This window comes from Ovis aries, chromosome 18 (genome assembly GCF_016772045.2).
Source record: "Ovis aries strain OAR_USU_Benz2616 breed Rambouillet chromosome 18, ARS-UI_Ramb_v3.0, whole genome shotgun sequence".
NCBI classification, from domain to species: Eukaryota; Metazoa; Chordata; class Mammalia; order Artiodactyla; family Bovidae; genus Ovis; species Ovis aries.
In genome coordinates, this window is record NC_056071.1 from 27,352,204 (window position 1) to 27,377,173 (window position 24,970).

The following is a 24,970-nucleotide window of genomic DNA, read 5'->3' on the forward strand; positions in this document are numbered from 1 at the left end:
AGAAGGTCACATCCACTCCCTCACCTGTACACACATTCAGGGAGAGAGGAAGAGGAAGGCTCAAGATATAAATATTCTTTGCTTGACAGCAGCCTGTACCCAGGTGTCCTAATGAGACACTAATAGTGACTGGGTGCCAAATAGCTGAGCATGTGGGCCTTCACAAACTCACCCTGGATTTTACCTTGCTTTTTAAATTAGGGTCTCTGGAATTCCAAGATTCTGTGGAGGTGCTTCAGGTTTCTACAAGTGTTTGATTCCAAGTTTCTTTGCCTTGTGTTTCAAAATACAAATAAAAGTCCAAGCACACTCAAACAATTGTTTTCAAAATCTTAACTCTTCAGACACTCAATGTATTAATTAATTAACGTTTCACTACTTTACTGGGGAAAGTTTAGCTTAAGACTCCTCTTGCCATGACTATCGCATGTATTTGGAACTCTTGGAAATGAGTCATCCAGTAAGATTTCAGGTTTGCAGTATTACTCTATTTAAACAATTCACATTTGATCCTACAATTCCAGCACAGAACCTGTATCTGCCTTGACATCTCTTCCCACCTCTGTAGCAACAAAGGCAGAAAGCACAGTGTGATGCTGGCATAGCTTTACTTATTTTAAGCTTGGGTGTCGTCCTGTCTAATTTTTATAGTTATAATAAAGATCGTGGGCAACTGTTAGTGATTAATTTTGGATGAAAAACATACACACAGCTCCTTCTTCACAGATCTGAATCAATTTAACTGAAGAGACTCTAGAGATCACAAGGCAACTGGGTAAAAACAAGATAAAAATCTGTTACCATTAGCAACAGCTTACCTTTGTGACTCAGTGATTTCTGAATATGGTTCAACCAGAATAGAATACTGAGATAAATGGAACCACATCACTGTCATCATTATCAAAATTCAAATCTTAATGCTCATTGTGGAAGTTTTAGGTTCTTTCCCACAGGCAATGATACAAATGTAAATGATATACAAGTAATTCTGGTAATAATTATGTGTTAATACCACTTTATCTGTTTTCACCATTAGGGTTGGAGTTAAACTTTGGTTGAAAAGGGGTCTGGTGCTAAAATCTGAGTCTGAAAACAGGAAGGGGATGAAAAGTCCCTGTCAAAGATGAGTAACCAAAACTATGCCAAGGACCTGACAGGTGGCAATACCAGGAATGTCCAGGACACGTGGCACCACAGCCTTTGGAGCCAGCAGACTCTGGTCACCCTGGAGGCTGGGTGGGCCCATATGACTCATTTTCTTTCTCTGTGCTGGTGTGCATATGAAACCTTCTGTCTTAAACTCTTAGGAACTCGTCAAACATATATATTTTTTTCCTGACTACTGGAAAACAGGGTGTACCCTCAGAGCTTTTGACAACCCTGGCATGTGGCTCTTCACTCCCCTCAAAAGCTCTTCTCTCTGGCTGCTGTGGTCCCCCATCCAGCTAGTGATGGACAGATGAGCTTGCATTTAGTATGAGGAGAGCTCTGGGCACCCCCACCAAGAGGTGCTCATGGGGTGGGTTATTTAACCCCAATATTGAAGGTGCGGGTCCTACATCATCAGCCAGAGGACTTCTGGATGGGCTCTAAGGATAAGCAAAAGGCTCAAAAGTGGAAAGGTGAGGGTGTTGCCAGCAGAAAGTGCAGTCTGGTCACATGCCTGGAGATAGACTGGATCAAGGGAGGCTTCACGAAGGTAAGGTGTGTTTGGAGCAGGGGTGAGTGAGATGCTGCCCTAGGCAGCAAGGCAGGTACTACAGGGGCTTGAGAGCAAACCACCAGTGTCTGTGCCTGCAGGACCCAAGGGCCCATCCTTACAGGAGGCTTTCAAACTGTGCTTCCAGATGTCCCAGCAGCACAGGCAGGCAGAGCCCAGGGGGCACAAGTGAACCCTGGTGGTCTGGGCTAAGATTGCATCCTCGTCCTCATCCCCAGGGTGTAACACAGTGCCAGATCTGGCCCTGGGAAGTGCGCCTGGCACTGGAAGCAGAGCCCTCCAATCCCAGCTCAGTGCAGCCTCTGCTTATTTCACCTGGCAGCACTGACCCCCACCTCTCAGCTAAAAACCCAGGGCCAATACACTGCTGCCAAGAGCACACTGCGGGCTCCTGAGGGGAGGACTGTAATGAATGGGGTCTCGGGCACCATCAGACCTGTCTCCCCTGAGGTCACATGGTCCTCCAAGACAGAAAGAGGGAGAGCAGAAAAGACAAAAACGATCTTAATTTTCCTATTACAAAAAAGAAATTATGATTACGTGATGAGATAGAGATGTCAGTAATGCTACAGTGGCAATTACACTGCAATATAAATGTGAATCAGGGATTCCCTGGTGACTCAGCGGTAAAGAATCTGCCTGCAATGCAGGAGCTGCAAGAGCTGCAGGTGGCGCAGGTTTGATGTCTGGGTGGAGAAGATCCGCTGGAGGAGGATCTGGCAACCTACTCCAGTATTCTAGCCTGGACAGAGGAGCCTGGCAGGCTACAGTCCATAGGGTCACAAAGCGCCAGACACAACTGAAGTGACTTAGCACACGGCACATACATGTGTATCAAATCAACACATTGTACATGATAAACATACAATATTTTATGTATCTTAATTATATCTCAATAAAATAATAAAGTTTAAAATATTTTAAGAAAAAAGTATGTGAAGAAAAAAGAGGAAATTCATCTATCTCAAACAACTGTCAATGGAAGGTGTCATTTATCTTAAATCTCTTAATAAAAAAAAGCTGCCAATTACATGTTAAGACACCACTGATGCTTAGATTTCAGAGGAAAAGTGTCTGTAGAGAAAAGATCAATTTTGTTTCAAAAATGAGTAGTTAAGTCCTTTATCTGGGTGTTTTTATTTTGCTTTATATTTTATTCTAAAGTGTTAGGACAGGTTCAAATTATAGCAATGTGACTTTTCATAGATTGTGACCAAAAAGTCGAGTAGAACTGAAATTTCATGGTTGTTTCTACCTTTCAGAGATCCTAGGAGGCAGAGATCTAGGCATTAGCAAGAGGCTTCCAGAAGAATTTATCAATATATTTTCTTTAATCACCAATTTATGTTACATGGAATATAACATGGATATGATGATAACAATCAGATGTAACACTGGATAAATTATAACAATGTTACAACAGTGTTATGAATAATATAACCTAATAATGGATGCTTGCTCCTTGGAAGAAAAGCTATGATAAACCTAGACAGCATATTAAAAATCAGAGACACTACTTTGTGGACAAAGGTCCATGTAGTCAAAGCTATGGTTTTTCCAGTAGTCATGTATGGATGTGAGAGTTGGACCATTAGGAAGGCTGACTACTGAAGAATTGATGCTTTTGAACTGTGGTGTTGGAGAAGACTCTTGAGAGCCTCTTGGACTGCAAGGAGATCAAACCAGTCAATCCCAAAGGAAATCAACCCTGGATATTCATTGGAAGTACTGATGCTGAAACTGAAGCTCCAATACTTTGGCCACTTGATGCAAAGAGTCGACTCAATGGAAAAGACCCTGATGCTGGGAAAGACTGAAAGCAGGAGGACAAGGCATCACCAACTCAATGGACATGAGTCTGAGCAAGCTCCGGGAGATGGTGGAGGATGGGGAAGCCTGGCGTGCTACAGTCCATGGGGTCGCAAAGAGTCAGACGACTGAGTGACTGAACAACAAATAACAGTGTTATAAATAATATGGGATAAATGTTACCATGGAATATGTCAAGTTTCTGGGTTCCCAATTTTGTTTCCTGATTAACAAAGGACTATTTCTGATCCAGGACAACATCATTTTAATCACTACAACAGAATGGAAACATTGGTATTTGGCAGGCTAAGTCCTCCAACTTTATCCTTTGTTTAAAAATTATCTTACCTATCCCTGGACCCTTTACTCATGTCCAATCCCATGAAGACTGAGTGGAGACTTCAGTTGGAATCACATAAAATTTACAGACTAGTTTGGGAGATTTTGACATCTTTATGATATTGAGTTTTCCCAGAAATAAATATATAACTCATCGTTTATTTTGGTCTTAGATTTTTCAATTGACATTTTTTAACACCTGCAGATATTAGAAATAAGATTTAATTATATTTTCTAAATGTTGAAAAAGTAAAGATATACATTCATATTTTCATACTTGTATCCAAAATATTTTATCTAGACAGTCTCTAAGAGTTCTTCATGTAAAAAAGTCATAGAGTCTGTGAATGATGATAATCTAGTTTGTTGTTTAGTCACTAAGTCTTGTCTGACTCTCTGCAACCCCATGGACTGTAGCCTACCAGACTCTTCTGTCCATGGGATTTCCCAGGCAAGAATACTGAAGTGGGTTGCCATTCCCTTCTCCAGGGGGTCTTCCCAACCCAGGGACTGAACTTGTATCTCCTGCATTGCAGGTGGATTCTTTATCACTGAAACACATTCCTTTCTAACTGTCAATGTTTTGTTCTTTTATTTTTCTTATTATTTAATGAATTAAGAAATCTTAATACCATTATTAAGATATTTTTAAGTGATCTTTATTTCATTCTATATATAGAAACCTGTAATGTTTCACCATTAAACAATCCTTTGGTAAAGACCTTACTTCAGGTTACACAAGTTTTCTTCTATTTCACAAATGTGTATTAAATACTATCACTTGATTTTTCTCTAACTACTAGATGATCACATGATTTCTCCCCTTCATTCTGTTTACAGAGTGAATTATGGCAATTAAGTTTTCTAAAGTTAAAACTTGCATTATTAGAAAATTAAATTTGTTAAATAATTTTTTTAAAAAAAGTACTGCTAGATTTAGTGAGTTAATACTTTATTTAAGATGTATGTATACATGCTCATAAGTGATGCTAGGTGGGACTTGCCAGAAAAATACACCTTTTCAAATATATTTTTAAAAACGTTATCATTCAAGAGGATGAAAGGCAAGCTTCAGACTGGTAGAAAATACTTGAGAAAAGTTATTTCTAATAAAGACTGCTATCCAAATAACTCTTCACAGTAAGAAAACAACACAATCAAAAATGGGTCAAAAACTTGAACAGGTACATCAACAATGAAGACATGAGGGAATGTAAATTTAAACAACCAGATGTCATCACACACCTATCAAATAGTCAAACCCAAGACCACTGAGAACACCAAATCTGGCAAGGATATAGAGCAAAAGGAACTTTCATTCACTGCTGATGCGTATGCAAAATGAAACAATCACTTTGAAAGACAGTTTGGCTGTTTCTTAGGAAACTAACCACCCTCTTACCATTGTTGTGTTTTTCAGTCACTCAGTTGTGTCCCAAGTCTTTGTGACCCCATGGACTGAAGCATGCCAGGCTTCCCTGTTCTTCACTATCTCCCAGAGTTTGTTCAAACTCATGTCCATGTCCATTGATTCATGATGCCATACAACCATTTCATCCTCTGTTGTCCCCTTCTCTTCTTGCCCTCAATCTTTCCCAGTATCAGGGTCTTTTCCAATGAGTTGGCTCTTCTCATCAGGTGGTCAAAGTATTGGAGATTCAGCTTCAGCATCAGTCCTTCCAATGAATATTCAGTTGTTTTCCTTTAGAACTGACTGGTTTGATCTTGCTGTCCAAGAGACTCTCAAGAGGCTCCAGCACCACAGTTCAAAAGCATCAATTCTTTGGCGCTCAGCCTTCTTTCACATCCATACATGGCTACTGGAAAAAGCATAGCTTTGATTATACAGACCTTGGTCGCCAAAGTGATGTGTCTGCTTTTTAACACACCTGTCCAGGTTTGTCACAGCTCATCTTTCAAGAAGCAGGCGTCTTTTAATTTTATGGATGCAGTCACCATCTGCAGTGATTTTGGAGCCCAAGAAAATAAAGTCTGTCTCTGTCTCTATATTTTCCCTATCTATTTGCCATGAAGTGATGGAACTGGATATCGTGATCTTAGCTTTTTGAATGTTGAGTTTTAAGCCAGCTTTTTCACTCTCCTCTTTCACCTTCATTGAGAGGCTCTTTAGTTCCTCTTTACTTCCTGCCATTAGAATAGTGTTATCTGCATATCTGAGGTTGCTGATATTTCTCCCAGCGATCTCCCTCTTGTGATTCATGCAGCCTGGAATTCTGCATGATGAGTACATCATGCAATCACACTCTTGGTGTTTATGCAGAGGAGTTGAAATCTTATGTCCAGACAGAAATCTGTACATGGACGTCTACAGAAAGCTGTATACATAATTACCAAAACTTTGAAGCAATCAAGATGTTCTTGAGTAGGTGGATGAATAAATAAATAAACTGTGATACATACAGGCAGTGGAATGCTATTTAGTCTTAAAATGAAGTGAGCTATTAAGCCATTAAAGACTTGGAGGAAGCTTAAATGCATATTACTAAGTGAAAGAAGCCAGTCTGAGGGCTACATACTGTGTAACTCCAACTAAAGGACATTCTAGACAAGCCCAAACTATGAAGACAGTAAAGTTCAACAGCTTCAACAGAGAGAGGGATGAATAAGAGGAGCACAGAAGATTTTTAAGGCAGTGAAACTGTTCTGTATGCTACTATAATGCTGGATACATGTCATTATACCTTTGTCCACACCCATACAATGTACAACATAAAGAGTGAGCCCTAGGGTCTACTATGTACTTTGGGTGTACATTGCTGATCCTGTTCACACTGTCCACATTGTCCGCTGAACCCAGGGTAGGCAAGGCACACGCTAAGAGGCTGGAAGAAGACTTGAGGATCTGTAGGAACTGCAGACACATTTATTCTCTTCTGGCAACAGCCATAGCATAACGTAACACAACACAACCTCTCTCCTGGCTGACAACAGCAGTCACAACAGCATTCGCTCCTAGCTGACACAGCAGCCATGGCAGGAGACACGCTATACCTCTCCTCTTGTGGCTGACCCAACGGACAGCCATGACGCAGCAGTAATGCTGCCACTTTCCAGGCAGAGTTCACATATCCCTACAGCACAAAGTAGCTCGTGACCAAGCAGGTACCTTGTGATGCGCATGTGCAGTGGTATAAATGACCTCAGCCGATACACAGTCATTATTTACAAGATGTGGGGCGAGAGAGCCTGAACATGCCATCTTGGCTAATTTGCTCTCTCCCCACAGGGTGATAATTATTTGTCAGTGTTGGCTCATCAACTGCAACAAACAAACAAATGTTGTTCAGTCACGCCTGACTCTTTGCAATCCCATGGACTGCAGCACACCAGGCTTCCCTGTCCTCCAGTATCTCTTGATTTGCCCAAACTCATGCTCATTGAGTCAGTGAGGTCATTCAACCATCTCATCCTGTTGCCCGCTTCTTCTCTTGCCCTCAAGCTTTCCCAGAGTCAGGCTCTTTTCTGATGAGCCAGTTCTTTGCATCAGGTGGTCAAAATATTGGAGTTTCAGGTTCAGCATCAGTCCTTCCAATGAATATTCAGGGCTGATTTCCTGTAGGATTGAGTGGTTGGATCTCCTTGCTGTCCAAGGGACTGTTACGAGTCTTCTCCAGCAACACAATTTGATGGCATAAATTCTTTGGTGCTCAGCCTTCTTTATGGTCTACCTCTCACATCCGTACATGACTACTGGAAAAACCTGCAGATTTGACTAGATGGACCTTTGTTGGCAAAGTGACGTCTCTGCTTCTTAATATACCACTCTGCTCCGGGTGTTCATAATGGGGTAGGTATTTCATGTGTGGGGGCAGGGGTATATGGGAAATCTGTGAACCTTCTCAATTATGCTGGGGATGTAAAATTACTCTAAAGTATATTTTAAAGATAGATAGATAAATAGATTCAATTATGTTAACTATTTTTTCTATTTTGTCTAGAATCAGCTTATATTTTTCCAGAAAAAAATAAATCCTGGCTAAATTTCCAAATTTATTGCCATAAAATTGTCCATAATATTCTATTTTAAAAAATGCCATCTATGGTTATAGACTTATTTTATATCTAATAAACATTTATTTGTGTCTTTACTTTCTTGATAATTATTCCCTGAGGCATGTTCATTTTATTGGTTCTTCTTAAAACCAATTTATTCCTCCTTGATTTCTACCTTATTTTTCTCATTTAATAAATCTGTACTCTTTCTTTATTCCTTTTTATTTATATAATATTTTTCTAAGTTCTTGTGATTGGTATTAATAATTAATTCAAATTTTACTTTAAAACCTTGTAGATCACAACTAACTGTGGAAAATTCTTTTTTTTTTTTTTTGAAAATTCTTAAAGAGATGAGAATGCCAGACAGTCTTACCTGCCTCCTGAGAAACCTGTATGTAGGTCAAGAAGCAACGGTTAGAACTGGACATGGAAAAATGGTTCCAACTTGGGAAAGGAGTACATAAGGCTGCTTATTTAACTTATATGCAGAGTACATCATGTGAAATGCTGGACTGGATGAAGCATAATCAAGACTGCTGGGAGAAATAACAATAACCTCAGATATGCAGATGACACCACCCTTATGGCAGAAAGTGAAGAGAAGAGGAATTAAAGAGCCTCTTGATGAAAGTGAAAGCGAAGGGTGAAAAAACTGGCTTAAAACTCAACATTCAAACAATGTAGATGGTGGCATCCGGTCCTATCACTTCATGGCAAATGGGGAAACAACAGAAACAGCAACAGACTTTATTTTCTTGGGCTCCAAAATCACTGCAGATGGTGACTGCAGCCATGAAATTAAAAGACATTTGCTCCTTGGAAGAAAAGCTATGACCAACCTAGACAGCATATAAAAAGCAGAGACATTACTTTGCCAACAAAAGTCTGTCCAGTCAAAGCTATGGTTTTTCCAGTGGTCATGTATGGATGTGAGAGTTGGCCCATAAAGAAAGCTGAGCACTTAAGAACTGATGCCTTTAGACTGTGGTGTTGGAGAAGACTCTTGACAGGTCCTTGGACTGCAGAGTCAGACCAGTTAATCCTAAAGGAAATCAGTCCTGAATATTTATTGGAAAGGCTGATGCTAAAGCTGAAGCTCCAATTTTGGCCACCTGATACAAAGAACACACTCGTTAGAAAAGACCCTGATGCTTGAAGGCAGGTGGAGAGGGGGATGACAGAGGATGAGATGGTTGGATGGCATCACTGACTCGATGGACATGATTTTGAGCAAGCTCCAGGAGTTGTTAATGGTACAGGGCTGCCTGGTGTGCTGCAGGCCATGGGGTCACAAGGAGTTGGACAAGACTGAGTGACTGAACTGAACTGTCTAATGTAAGCATTTGAGGCTATGGATTTCTCCTTACATATATATACATATGTTCTCACACATTCACACCCACGAAAGTTTTTTTATTCACATTTGGGTATTTGGTTCTCTAGATATATATTTTCAGTAGAACAAGGGCACATCTCTATCTGTGTCTATCTGTATCCATTTCTCTTCATTAGACGAGGCTTGTTAACTGTGGAATTCTATTGCTACACACCTTTTTCCCTTCTTGAACTATCAAGTCCTAAAAAAGTACACTAAAATCTTCTATCATAATTATGGATTTATCTACCAATTTTTATTCATTTGTATCAAAGTCATTTTATTAGGTGTATACATGTGAAATTTTTTATATATTTTTAGAAATTTCATTATTACTTGAACTTTAACCTTAATTGTACCTCTTTTCTTATAGCAAGTATGCATGCACATGAGTGTGTGTGTGTGTATGTGTGTGTCTTCCTGTTTTAAACACAGCCATTTAATTTTATCTTGTTCCTATTGATCAAATACATCTTTTCCTTTTTTTTTTTTTGCCTCTTGTGTACTTACACTTTATTTCCATCCAAATTAACGTACAGCTGGATTTTTAAATATATAGATAGATAGATACAGACATAGATAGATAGATGTGTGGTGGCTAAGTTGCTTCAGTTGTGTCCGACTCTTTGTGACTTCATTGATGTAGCCGTCCAGGCTCCTCTGTTCATGGGATTTTCTTTTTTTTTTTAATTTTAGTTTTTATTTTTAAAATTTTAAAATCTTTAATTCTTACATGCATTCCCAAACATGAACCCCTCCCACCTCCCCTCCCCATAACATCTTTCTGGGTCATCCCCATGCACCAGCCCCAAGCATGCTGCATCCTGCGTCAGACATAGACTGGCGATTCAATTCACATGATAGTGTACATGTTAGAATGGCATTCTCCCAAATCATCCCACCCTCTCCCTCTCCCTCTGAGTCCAAAAGTCCGTTATACACATCTGTGTCTCTTTCCTGTCTTGCATACAGGGTCGTCATTGCCATCTTCTTAAATTCCATATATATGTGTTAGTATACTGTATTGGTGTTTTCTTTCTGGCTTACTTCACTCTGTATAATCGGCTCCAGTTTCATCCATCTCATCAGAACTGATTCAAATGAATTCTTTTTAACTGCTGAGTAATACTCCATTGTTCATGGGATTTTCCAGGCAAGAATACTGGAGTGGGTTGCCATTTCTTACTATAGCAGATCTCCCAGACCCAGGGGTTGAACCCAAATCTGTTATGTCTCTTTCTTTGGCAGGCGGGTTCTTTACCACTAGTGCCACCTGAGAAGCCTCTGATAGATAGTTGATAGAGAGATGGTTGGGAAATCTCTGTCTTTTTAACTAACTGCCTAATCCTCTCTCTTCTCTTGTCTCTTAAAATGCTTGGTTTTATTCTTACTCTTTAATTTTGCCCTCTTTATTTCTTTCTCTTTGATTGCACTTCCCTTGTTTCTTTAGGCTTCTCATATTTTCTTTATTCTTTCCCTACTAGCTTCTCATCTGTCTGGAAGTTAAAAAAACATCCTTTTGCTTCTGATAGTTATTCTTATGCTTTTTATCCCTTTAAAATGAACACTTATTGCTCTAATTACAGAAATAAAGCATGTTCACAAAAAGGGAAAATGGAAAGCACTTGGTAGGTACAAAATAATTGATGAAATTATTTAAGGAATTAAAATTTAAATTACCCATAATTTTGCAATTCAGAGGTAACTTCCTTGCCATTTTTTTCTGAACTTTTTCTATGGATGTGGATACACTGGTTGTATATAATGTACATGCATACCGCATGCATATGCACAGACATTTTAAACAAAATTTTGGACCTTACATACAATAATCTAGAATTTGTTTTTTTTTCCCCCCACCTTAGCAATGTATCACAGATAGTTTTGATTCTTACATTTTTAACATGTATATCGTACTCAAAGCTGGTAACTCTATGCCTACTAGAGCAACTTACATCCAACTAAGTGGTTTACCTCCAAGTACCATCCATACAGTGCTTTATTATTCTCAGCATTTTAATCTCACTTTGTTTTTACCCCCACCATCAAGTTCACTGTTAATATTACATATGTTCAAAATTGTTTATATTTTTAACTGAATTTTTAACTGTATTTCTTCTCAGACCATTCCTACATTTATACTCTGAATTTTTAACTGTATTTTAAACTGTATTTCTTCTCAGACCCTGTTCCTACATTTATACTGATAGTTTCATAAAGGCAGTTTACCTCTTCATGGCAACAATAATTCTTGAGTCCTTCTTTTCCTGAAAATGTCCTGATTTTGCCCCTCATGTAAAGAAGGTTTAGCAGGTACAGAATTCTAGGACGGCAATTATTTTTCTCTCAAACTTGAATGTTACTCTTAGCTTTTTCTGCTTCTGACTGTTGCCTCTAAAAGGCCTGCAGTCAGTCTAATCTTTATGCTTTTGTAACAAACTATCTTTTGCTCTTTCCCTGTTTCCAGCATCTCCTTAGCTTCCTGACTTCTGCAGGTTTTACAAAGTTGTCTAGGTGCCCATTCTTGTTATTTATCTTTCCTCAGACTTCTTGTATCTCCCAAAACTGAGGATTTATGCTGTTCATCAGTATTATTAAATTCTCAGCCATTCTTTTGGAACATGGTTTCTGGAGAAAAAAAATAGTATCATATTTCACTGGGAAACTGCATCCTCTGCAAGCACACAGCTCTGAGCTGGCTACCTGAGGTCTGGGACTACATCTGAGATCTTTGGAAGCTCTTTAAAAGCTGGCAGGCAGGGGAGAGATGTATAAATTATGTGTTGTCTGGGAATGATTTCACTGCTGTTGATTTGATTTCCTGTGCCCTCTAAATAAACACATTTTATGTCCACTTACAATTCATCTCAACCTTCCTTTACTTCATATACATTTGTCCTGGTTTGACTTTTCCTTTAATTGGATCTAACATCTGCTTGGTTCCATCAGTTTTACGAGTAAAATTAATTCTTTAGCATATGTCCATTTTTACATATCTGTATATGGGTCACAATTTTACTTTCACACTGAAAAATCTCCTAACACTTCTCGCATGTTCTATTATTTCCTTTTACAATACCAGCCACTGCACGTGGGGAGCACCTTCGCATGAGAGGAACTCATAAGCCCTGTCTCAGCGTTAATAAGCGTGGGGTCACTACTGAGTGGGGTTCACGTATCCACATATATTGCCTTCTGCCAGACCTCAGACATACTGTGCTGTTATTTTGATGACTCTTCCTATTTTTGACTTATCTGAAAAATAGGAATAAGAACAGTACCCTTCTCAGAAATGTTGTAAACATATGTAAAATGTTTGCAGGACCTGGTACAGAGAAGCACCTGAGAAGTGTGAGATATTCCCACAACTGTTCACTATTTTTTCATACTTCCCAACTATGAAAATATGATTTCATATTTTACTGCCTGTGATTCAACCCAGGAAATTGCTTCTACTCTTTCGACTGTCTCATCTGACACTCAATACTTCTACCAAGATTTCAATTTTTAAAAAAGTTTCATTGGCGTGTCATTGATTTAAAATGTGTACAGCACCCCGATTCAGTTACACAAATATATATGTATAACTATATGGGAGTGTATGTATGTGTATATATACTAGCTTCCAGGCTGGCTCAGTGGTAAAGAATCCACCTGAAAAATATAACAGATACAGGAGATTCAGGTTCGATCCCTGGATCAGGAAGATCTCCTGGAGGAGGAAATGGATGAAGTAATCTTGCCTGGAAGATCATAGACAGAGGAGCCTGGAGGGCTATAGTCCATGGGGTCACAAAGAGTTGGACATTACTGAGCACGTGCACATACACACATACATGATTCTTTCCCTTAAGATTCCTTCCCTTATAGGTATATTGATAAAATAGAAAGTCTACTAGTTGTACTAGCTTATATAGTTATGTAATCCCAAACTCCTAATTTATCCCTCCTCCACCTTTCTCCTTTGATAACTCTAAGGTTTTTTTACGTTCATGAGTTTATTTCTGTTTTGTAGATAAATTGAGTTTATGTGATGTCTATAATTTTCATTTCTATTAATTTTAGGTGATTTTTTTCAAAGCAGCTATTCAAAAAGTGTTTTGCTTTTTTCTTGCATTTTCAATTCTTGTACTTAAACATTATTTATTAGTTTCTATTATCTAAAATTCAGAACCGGATCTGCAGTTTGTTGTATCTGCTGATATTTGCTCCAAGAGAGCTGCTGTTTCTTTATACGTTTCTTTGTAAGCTTAGTTTTCAACTCATCTATTTGTGCGTGTCTGTTTACCTTTGAATTCCACTGCTATCTATATGTCTTCAACCCTGATGGTCTTTGCAACATTTGCTGTAAAATCTAATGAAGGCCTATGCAAAGAACTTAGGAGATACAAATGCAGCCACAGCGTTGGTGGAAACAAAGGACAGGTGGGGGAAGAGCAGAGCCCTGTGGCTGTCCCCTCACAGCCTTCCACCCCGACTCTGGGACACCAACCACTGCAGTTTGTGCTATTTGTCAGGTGGCAGAAAACTCAAGGCTCAAACACCGATGCACCACCATGGAGCTTGGACAGCACATATCTTGTCTTCCAGATGCCACAGACTGGAATGAATCTTCAGTCTCCAAGCCCCTGGTTGTGACATGGAACTTCCCCTCGCATAGCCAGAAACAGGTTAGCTTCATGTTCACCTTCCTGCACTGAGAAGGAGATACTCCTCTGGCCCGCTTCTCAGAGAGGGCAGTCCTTCAAAGGCAGTACCTGCTCAGTCCCGGCCCACCTCGTCTGAGAGGGCAGGGCCCAGGTCTCACCCCTGCCTCCCTAGTTTTTGTGTAGTGTTAGTTGCTCAGTCATATCTGACTCTTTGTGACTTCTCTGTCCTTGGGATTCTCCAGGCAAGAATACTGGAGTGGGTTGCAATTTCCTTCTCCAGGGATCTTCCTTCCTGACTTGGGGATCAAACACAGGTTTTCTGCATCACAGGAGGATGCTTTATCGTTTGAGCTGCAAGGAAGCTCCCTACAGGGAAGCTTCCTCCCTAGGAGAGCTTTTTTGTGCCTAGGACACAGGACTGCTCCCTGAGCTCCAGGGCTACATGTGGGGAAAGCACTGGCCTCTGCCCTCCTGGGCTGCTCAGAGCCCCTGCAGCTCCTCAACACAGAGGTGGGGCAGCCTACTGTATGAATGTGAATGAGGCCGTGAAGTAAAAGTGAATTCTCCATTTCTAAGCTGTGCAACCTGTGACACCCTTTCTTTCCAGGGCCATGAAACCTAGGGAACAAGAGAAAGCTAGCCACCTCCGCCACGGAAGGGAGAGCTTCTGCCACTGGTGCTCTGGGTTACTGTGCACACAAGGACTGTGCATCAGGTGCAGAAATTCTCACAGGAGTGAAGGTGACCAGAAAATACAGAAGGAAAGGTGTGGACTGTGCGCTCTGCCCACCTGGGCTCGTGGCCTCTGAGCAGGCATGCAGGCCACTGTGAGAACCTCCCGCCTAACTGGGTCCACCAAGTCCATGCCTGAAGTTCCCAGTAATTGGCTGATAAGTGACCAGACTAATTTTTTAAGGGAGCTTTTCCTTTAGGTGAATAATATAAAGAAATTCATCAACAACAATCTGAATAAATATGAAATCTAAATAAACTAAGCACATGTTTTTGAAAACTACCACTTAGTATGACAGTATAAATAAAATCTAAAAATGAAAACTCAGAAACATTGTTTTTACCTTCAAGAAGTTAATCTATAAATGTCCTGCCTAAAGTTATACTAAATATTTCCACCAAAACACTGAAGCAAGAAGGTTAATAATGAAAAAAAAAAACCAACTTGGTTTAGATTAAGTGGAACATATCATCAGGGACCTAATTTGCTTACAAGTAAACCAGGCCTGTAAAATGTGTTTGGAAAGAAATTTCACTTGGGCCTGCTGCTGGAGTGTGAGGGCTACTCGAATTCTGCTTGGAGGCTTCTTTGATCTCACAGAGTAGACATCATGAGCAAAGCACACCCTCCCGAGTTGAAGAAATTTATGGACAAGAAGTTATCATTGAAATTAAATGGTGGCAGACTTGTTCAAGGAATATTGTGGGGATTTGATCCCTTTATGAATCTTGTGATAGATGAATGTGTGGAGATGGCAACTAGTGGGCAACAGAACAATATTGGAATGGTGGTAATACGAGGAAATAATATCATCATGTTAGAAGCCTTGGAACGAGTATGAACAATGGCTGTGTTCACCAGAGAAACCAATGCTTTCATGTGTCCCCTCTCCACATTTTACTACCAGAAAAATTGGGTTGTGTACATTTTCTTACTGGACTATTTTGTTAAATAAACTTTTGTAATAGCCAAAAAAAAAAAAAGAAATTTCATAAAATGGAACAAGAGGATTTAAGAACCTTAAAAAGCCCATATTTCATCTGGAAAAATGTATATGATTAAAATAAATACAGTCACAAATATGTTTATTATCATTTCCAAAAAAACACAAAAATTAGAGCTCAGACTTTCAGTTATGGATAGAATAGACACTTACTTATTTGCATGGACTGAACTGCCCTCTCCCCAAATTCATATGTTGCTGGAGTCCTAACTCCCATTATGACTACATTTGGAAATAGGATCTTTTAGGAGGTAATTAAGGCTAAGTTCAGTCATAAGGATGGAGTCCTAATCCAATATGACTGGTAGCCTTGTAAGAATAGGCTAAATTAGTATTCATCTTCTCTCTCTTCTCTTCCATACGAGGACACAATGAGGAGCCAGGAAGGGAGGTTTCTCCTGGGAAAGAATTGGCTGCCTATTGATCTTGGATTTCCAGCCTCCAGAACTGGGAAAAATAAAAGTCTCCATTTTTATGTATTCATTATAGTCACTTAAGAATTTTGTGGAACAACAGTTCCACAAAATATATATATTTATTTATATATAGATAAATAAATAAAGTGCAGTGGTCTGGGTATTCGGCCCTAAGTAAATACCTACTTTGGGGAAAAAAATGCCCAGAGTGTGATATTTTGTTATTAGTGTTTTACAGCACTATTACTTCCATTAACTATGCCCAAAACTCTTAACATAATATATAAACACATATAAGGCCACTGTGAAAGTGCAGCAAAGAAAGCAGAAGGGCTAACACGAGGACTCTGGGCTTTCCATTTGTCTCATATTCCAAACTGAGTCCTGAAGAATCATCAAAAGTGTAGACAAAACCAACAAAAACACCTTGAGAAAAGCCAAATGACCAGGAAAGGGCAACCAGAGAGACAGAAGACAAAATAAGTATAAGTCCCACCTCAGCTAAACACCAAAGGATAAACTCATGTTCTACCACCAACCCGATCGACTGTGGACTGTAGGCTGCCAATCAAATTACATATTCCAAGAAAATGTTATTACAACAAGCAAGATTTACAATATTATTTCCAGATAAACTAGACTTTAGACGAAAGAAAATTACAAAGGGCAGATAATAAATCTACATACTGATAAAAATTCCATCTACCAAGAAGACACAGCAATCATACACGCTTTCCCAAACAAACAAGCTGAAAAATATATGAACCGAATCCAGAAAGAAGTTCAAAAAAAAGAGACAGACAAATCCACATTCTTCAACACTCCTCCTCAATACTTGATAAGAGGACAACTAGCAAAGTCATAGAACACACACCATCAACAAATAGGACCTAACTGACAGAAAACACTTCCCCAACACAGCAAAAACAATGTTTTCAAGTCCCCATGGAACATACGCTAGACAGATCACAACTTGTGCCATAAAATCCTCAACAAATTTAAAAGAATTTAAACCATACAGAATGTGTGATTTCTGTCTGCAATAGAATCAAATTAAAAACAAGTTTAAAAAAAAGGAGATAAGAGGAAAATTTCCAAACACTCGGAATATAAACACCATTAAAAAAAAAATCTGAGTCAAAAACAAATGCTACAGAGAACTCAAAAGATAAACTGAACTGAAGAAAATAAAAATACAACATACCAAAATTTGTGAAGTGCAGGTAAAGAACAGAGAGGGAGACTTGTTGTTGTTCAGTCACTAAGCCATTTATGATTCTTTGTGACCTCATGAACTGCAGCATGCCAGGCTTCCCTGTCTTTCACTATCTTCCAGAGTTTGCTCAGACTCAAGCCCATTGAGTCAGTGATGCCACCAAACCATCTCATCCTCTGTTGTCCCCTTCTCTTCTAGCCCTCAATCTTTCCTAGCTATCAGGGTCTTTTCCAAACGAGCTGGCTCTTCGCATCAGGTGGCCAAAGTATTGGAGCTGCAGCTTCAGCATCAGACCTTCCAATGAATAGTCAGGGTTGATTTCCTTTAGGATTGACTGGTTTGATCTCCTTGTTGTCCAAGGGACTCTCAAGAGTCTTCTCCAGTACCACAGTTCAAAAGCATCAATTCTTTGGCACTCAGCCTCCTTTATGGTCCAACTCTCACATCCGTACATGACTACTAGAAAAACCATAGCTTTGACTATACTGCCCTTTGTTGGCAAAGTGATGTCTCTGCTTTTTAACATGCTGTCTCGGTTTGTCACAGCTTTTCTTCCAAAGAGCAAATGTCTTTTAATTTCATGGCTGCAGTCTGCAGTGATTTTGGAGTCCAAGAAAATAAAATCTTTCACTGTTTGCACTTTCCCCTCCATCTATTTGCCATGGAGTGATGGGATCGGATGGCATGATCTTCGATTTTTGAATGCTGGGTTTTAACCAGCTCTTTCATTCTCCTCTTTCACATTCATCAAGAGGCTCTTTACCTCCTCTTCACTTTCTGCCTTTATTATAGTATCATCTGCATATCTGAGGTTGTCGGTATTTCTCCCGGCAATCTTGATTCCAGTTTGTGCTTCATCCAGCCTGGCATTTCACATGACGAACTCTGCATGTAAGTTAAATAAGCAGGGTGACAAAATACAGCCTTGACGTACTCCTTTCCCAATTTTGAACCAGTCGGCTGTTACATGTCTGGTTCTAACTGCTGCTTCTTGACCTGCATACAGATTTCTCAGGAGGCAGGTAAGGTGGTCCGGTATTCCCATCTCTTTGAGAATTTTCCAGTTTGTTATGATCCACACAGTCAAAGGTTTTTGGCGTAGTCAATGAAGCAGAAGTAGATTTTTTTTCTTTTTAATTTACTTTCCTTAGAGTTTTTTCTGTGATCTAGCAGATGTTGGCATTTTGATCTCTGGTTCCTCTGCCTTTTCTAAATCCAACTTGTACATCTGGAAGTTCTCAGTTCATGTATTGTTGAAGTCTAGCTTGAAGGATTTTGAGCACTACCTTGCTAGCATGTGAAATGAATACAATTTTGAGGAAGTTTTAACATTCTTTGTCTTGGGATCAGAATGAAAACTGACTTTTTACAGTGCTGTGGCCACTGCTGAGTTTTCCAAATTTGCTGGCATATTGAATGAAGCACTTTAACAGCATCATCTTTTAGGGTTAGAAATAGCTCAGCTAGAATTCCATCACCTTCACTAGCTTTATTCATAGTAATACTTCCTAGGGCTCTCTTGACTTCACATTCCAGGATGTCTGGCTCTAGGTAAGTGACCACACCATCATGGTTATCTGGGTCATTAAGACCTTTTCGTACAGTTCTTCTGAGTATTCTTGCCACCTCTTCTTAATACCTTCTGCTTCTGTTATGTCCTTGCTATTTCTGTCCTTTAGAGTGCCCATCTTTGCATGAAATGTTCCCTTGGTATCTTTAATTTTCTTGAAGAGATCTCTAGCCTTTCGTATTCTTGTTTTCTTCTATTTCTCTGCATGGTTCACGTAAGAAGGCTTTCTTGTCTCTCCTTGCTATTCTCTGGAACTCTGCATTCAGTGGGTCTATCTTTCCTTTTATCCTTTGCTTTTCATATCTCTTCTTTTCACAGCTATTTGTAAGGCCTCCTCAGAGAACCACTTTGCCTTCTTGCATTTCTTTTCCTTGGGCATGGTTTTAGTCATCACCTCCTGTGCAATGACATGAACCTCCATCCATAGTTCTTCAGGCACTCCAACTCCCAGATTTAGTCCCTTGAATCTATTTGTCATCTCCACTGTATAATCATAAGAGATTTGATTTAGGTCATAAATGAATTGCCTAGTGGTTTTCCCTACTTTCTTCAATTTGAGCCTGTATTTTGCAGTAAGGAGTTGATGACCCGAGCCACAGTAAGCTCTAGGTCTTTCCTCTGCTGACTGTAGAGAGCTTCTCCATCTTTGGCTGCAAAGAATACAATCCATCTGCTTTTGGTATTGACCAGAGAGGGAAATGTATAGTAGTAAATGCTTACACTAGAAGAAATCTCAAGCCTGTAACTCCATGCTCACTCTTCAAGTAACAAGAAAGGAGAAGCAAAAAATAAACCTATAAAAGTAGAGAGAATGAAATAATAAATGTAGGAAGAAAAATCAATGAAAGTAAGAAAATAAAAACAATAGGGAAAATCAATGAAACAAAAATCTACTTCTTTGAAAAGATCAATTAAATGGACAAGCCAATATCACAAATGAATTTGAGTATATTACTACAAGCCCTATACACATCAAAAAAATGACAAGGGAATGTTGCAAACAACTCTTCACATATGCATTTCACATTTTAGATGAAATAAACCAATTCCTTGGAAAAGCACAACCTACTGAAACTTAAATGAGAGAAAATAAACTGAACAGTCACAAAATTATTAAACAAACTGAATTAATAATTTAAAAATTCCTGAAAAGAATTCACTAGGTCCTGATAATTTCACTAGAAAATTCTACTGAACAATTAAGAAGGATTAATACCAGTTCTATAACTCTCTAACAGAAAGTAGAGGATGAGAGAATATCTATCCACTCATTTTAAGAAGCTAATACTGTTCTGAAAACAAAACCACAAAGATGATACTGAAAAAAATAATAAGAAAAAAGCTAGAAATGTATAGACTACATTCTCTCATAAACATACATAAAAATCCTTAACAAGAAATAAGCAAATACAATTCAACAGCATATATAAAGAATTATACACTTAACCAAGTGGAGTTTATTCCATGATTGCAAGGCTGGTTGAGCATTTCAAATCTGATCATTGAATAAACCATGTGTGTGTTATGTTAGTCGTTCAGTTGTGCCTGACTCTGCAACACCATGGACTGTAGCCTGCCAGGCTAAACAATAAAAAGCACATGCTTATATCAACTGATGCAAAAAAAAAAAAGGGACTGATAATTAACATTCATACAGAATGAAAACTGTCAGAAAACTGGAATTAGACAGGGACTTTCTCAGCCTGATAAAGAACATCTACCAAAAAGAGAAAAAGAAAAACACAACTAGTATAATGGTGAAAGACTGAGTGCCTTCCCTCTAAGATCTTGAGCTAGGCAGAGATATCTGCTTTCAACAGTCTTATTCAAAATAATACTGGAGTCCTAACCAGGAGAGCAGAGGAAATAAAGGCATACAGACTAGAAAGAAACAAAACTGTCTTATTTGCAGTTAACATGGTGATAGAAATAATTTACATGACTATGTGGACAACCCCAGGAAATCACTAACAGCAACAACAAAACCCCACAAGTCCAAAAACTAATACATGAGTGGAGCAAAGTCAGAAGATACAAGATCAATATTAAAAACGAATTGTGAAGGAGGGTTCGAGATGGTGGCATAGGATGATTCTGAACTCATCTCCTTCCACAGACACAACAGATCCACAACTACACATGGGATAATCTCCTCACAAAGGGGCCTGAAACCTGGATGAACAGCACCTACACAACAAAGGGTAAAAGGACAGCATTGAGATAGTGAGGACACGCACAGAGATGTCTCACCAAGAAAGAAAGAAATCACGTCCTGGCTGCAGTGACCCACAATTGAGAAGGATCACAAAGGTCTTGATCTCTCTTCTCTGAGGAGTAAGGGACTCAAGTTCCATATCATGTACCTTGACCCCTAGATCCTGCACAGGAGAGATGAGTCCCCCAAACACCTGATTTTAAAAACCAAAAGAGAGTGCTCACGTTGGCAGCACATATACTAAAACTGCAACAATACAGAGAAGATTAGCACGGTCCTTGAACAAGGAAGATGCACAAATTTGTGAAGCATTCCTTATTTTTTGCCTTATTTACAAAACAGAAACATACTCGCAGACATAGAAAACAATTTTATGGCTACCAAACAGGGAGGAAAGGGATAAATTAGGATTTGGGGATTTACATATATATACTACTATATATAAAATAAGCGCAAGAAACTACTGTTTAGCAAAAGGAACTATACTCAATATCTTGTAATAACCTTTAGTGGAAAATAATCTGAAAAAGAATATATATATATATGCATACATATATATATGTATGTGAATCATTTTGCTATACACCTGGAATCAACACAACATTATAAATTAACTACAGTTCAATTTTTTTAAAAAGCTGAAAGGGACTTCATCTAGAAAAACCACAGAAGTGAGAGAATAGAAGACTTGCTCTTAAAGGGCCCACATGCAGACTCACCCAACTCCAAAACCAGCATGAAAACACCAGATTAAAAAGCATATGTACTGCAGGTCAAAGGAAACCACTTACCAAGCTTGAAGCATCATCAGAGAGGCAGGAATCAGTTCAGATGCTCCCAGGAGACTAGGAGACATTGGCAGCAACCATTTTTGCCATTTCAGGGTACCTTGATATTTAGCAGGCACCATTTTGAAATTCTCCAAGTTTACAGCACCAGTGAGTTTGTCCCGCTGAGAGTTCCATCCACTCCTGCACATCAGCCAAGTGACAGCCTCGCCTATCAGTGGTGCAGCCCTTGCAGGAAGGTCTCAAAGCCAGTCTGGAGGGTGTACCTCATCCACCAGCACAGCACGGCACCCGTGGCTATGTCCCCCAGCCATCTGGGGGGTCAGCCCAGCTCACGAGCCTGCCAAAGAAGCAGCTATGGCCCCACAAGAAAGTGGGGTACATGCAGCCCACGTGGAAGACACCTGAATGCCTGGCTCTAGTGGCCAGGCAGAAATGCACCTCTGAGCCCCACAGCGCATTTCCTAAATAAGGTCACTCCTTCAAGACTGGGACGGATAGCTGATTCACCTAATACACAGACACAAACACAGAGAATTAAGAAAAATGAGACAGAGGAATATGCTCCAATGGGAAGAATAAGACAACATCTCAAAAATAACTAAATAAAGTGGAAATAAGCACTCTATCTGATAAAGAGTTAATAGTAATGGTTATACAGATGACCACCAAACTCAGGAAATAAATGGATGGGCACAGTGAGAATGTCAACAGAGATAGAAAATATAAGAAAGTACCAAATAGAAGTTACACCTAAACTGAAAGATACACTAGAGGAGTTCACCACAGCAGACCAGATGAGCTAGAAGAACAAATAAGCAAACTGGAAGATAAAGTGATTGAACGTATCCAGACAGAACAGTAAAATGAAAAAGAACTTAAAAAGTGAAGACACCTAAAGGGAGCTTTGAGATAACATCAAGCAGAAGAGCAATTTGCATTACAGAGGTTCCAGATGGAGAGGATAAAGAAAAAGGACCAGAAAAATTATTTGAAGAAATAGTGGCTGAAAACTTCCCCAATGTGTGAAAGGAAATAGACATCCAGAGAAGTGCAGATGATTTCAAATAAGATGAATCTATAGACACACACACCAAGACATAGTAGAATTAAAATAACAAAAGTTAAGGATAAAGAGGAAATTCTAAAAGGAGAAAGAGAAAAACAAGGTAACATACAAGAGGTCTATCAGTAGAATTCTCAGCGGAAACTGTACAGACCAGAAGGGAGTGGCATGATATACTAACAAACAGTGCTGAAAGTAAAAAAGAAATAAAAGAAAGAAAGAAAGAAAAATTCCAGCCATGACTCTCTGCCTAGAAAGCTTATCATTCACAACTGAAGAAGAGATCAAGAAAGAGAGATCAAGATAGAGAGATCTCTCAATAAGAGATCTTATTTTAAGATAATTAAAGCTAAAGGAGTTCATCATCACTAAACCAACCCAACAGGAAATGTTAAAGGGACTTTTTAAGCTGAAAAGAGAAAAAGAAATGGCATAATTAATAATAAGAAAATATACAAAAGTAAAAATCTCACTGAAAAGGTTAACATATAATAAACACAGTGAACTAGTCCCTTGTAAAATAAGCAGGAAGGTCAAAAGACAAAAGCAATAAAATTAACTAAAATTAAAATAATTACTTAAGAGATGCATAAAATAAAGAGATTTAAAGTGAGTCACTGAAAGTATAAAATATGGGGATTCCTATGTTTAATCACTCAGTCATGTCTGACTCTTTGCGACCCCATGGATTGTAGTCTACAGGTTCCTCGGTCCTTGAGATTGTTCAGGCAAGAATACTGGAGTGGGTTGCCATTTCCTCCTCCAGGGGATCTTCTTAGCCCAGGAATAAAACATGGGAGAGTACCCAAAAAATAGAGTTTTGGAGTGTATTCAAATTTAAGTTGCTACCAACTTAAAACAGGCTAATTGTATAGGATGTTATAAGTGAACATCACAGTATGGCAATACATACCTATTGATACACTTTGAATGTAACTGGACTAAATTTATCAATCAGAATACATACAGTGGATGAATGGACAGAAAAAAAGAAAAAGACCAAAATACAGGCTGCCTACAAGAGACGCAATTCAGAAGAAAGGACACACACAGACTAAAACTGAAAAGATGGAAAAAGGTATTCCATGCAAAGGGAAAGGAAAAGAAAGATGAAATAGCCACACTCACATCAGACAAAATGGAATTTAAAACTAACAGTGAAATATAAGACAGAGAAGGGCATTATGTAACAACAGGGTTGCTACTGAGCAACCAATGGGTCATCTATGAAATCAAAAATTATCTAGAGAGAAATGAAACAGAAATATGACATACTAAAATCCATGGGATACAGTAAAGAGAAGACTCTACACATGGACATCACCAGATGGTCCACACTGAAATCAGACTGATTATATTCTTTGCAGCCAAAGATGGAGAAGCTCTATACAGTCAGCAAAAACAAGACCAGGAGCTGACTGTGGCTCAGATCATAAACATGTTACTGCAAAATTCAGACTTAAATTGAAGAAAGTAGGGAAAACCACTAGACCATTCAGGTATGACCTAAATCAAATCCCTTACAATTACACAGTGGAAGTGACAAACAGATTCAAGGGATTAGATCTAATAGAGTTCCTGAAGAACTATGGACAGAGGTTCGTAACACTGTACAGGAGGCGGTGATCAAAACCATGCCCAAGAAGACATGCAAGAAGGCAAAATGGTTGTCTGAGATGGTCTTGCAAGCAGTTGAGAAAAGAAGAGGAGCAAAAAGCAAAGGAGAAAAGCAAAGATACATCCACCTGAATGCAGAAATCCAAACAATAGCAAAGAGAGGTAAGAACACCTTCCTCAGTGATCAATGCAAAGAAATAGAGGAAAACAATAGAATGGGAAAGACTAGAGATCTCTTCAAGAAAATCAGAGATACCAAGGGAACATTTCATGCAAAGATGGGCACTATCAAGGACAGAAACAGCAAGAATGTAACAGAAGCAGAAGATATTAAGAAGAGGTGGCAAGAATACACAGAAGAACTGTACAAAAAAGATCTTAATGACCCAGATAACCACAATGATGTGATCATTCACTTAGAGCCAGACATCCTGGAG

At 39.0% G+C, this 24,970-nt stretch overlaps 2 protein-coding genes and 1 non-coding gene across 3 annotated transcripts in view; 2 read left to right on the forward strand and 1 right to left on the reverse strand.

Moving 5' to 3' along the window:
- CHRNA7 (cholinergic receptor nicotinic alpha 7 subunit) overlaps window positions 1–24,970 on the reverse strand; it is a 160,891-nt gene that overhangs the window by 31,719 nt on the left and 104,202 nt on the right. The window lies entirely within an intron of this gene.
- LOC114109105 (small nuclear ribonucleoprotein G-like) lies at window positions 15,205–15,593 on the forward strand. The gene has a single exon (XM_042235174.2). The coding sequence runs from the start codon at window positions 15,253–15,255 to the stop codon at window positions 15,481–15,483; it is 231 nt and encodes a 76-aa protein (XP_042091108.1). The 5' UTR covers window positions 15,205–15,252; the 3' UTR covers window positions 15,484–15,593.
- Window positions 21,279–21,385, forward strand: LOC114109283 (U6 spliceosomal RNA). Its single transcript, XR_003585956.1, has one exon. It is a non-coding gene; the product is annotated as a U6 spliceosomal RNA (small nuclear RNA).

Excerpts from the sequence above, each read along its gene's own strand:
- LOC114109105 (XM_042235174.2), top strand. The coding sequence starts at position 15,253 with ATGAGCAAAGCACACCCTCCCGAGTTGAAGAAATTTATGGACAAGAAG.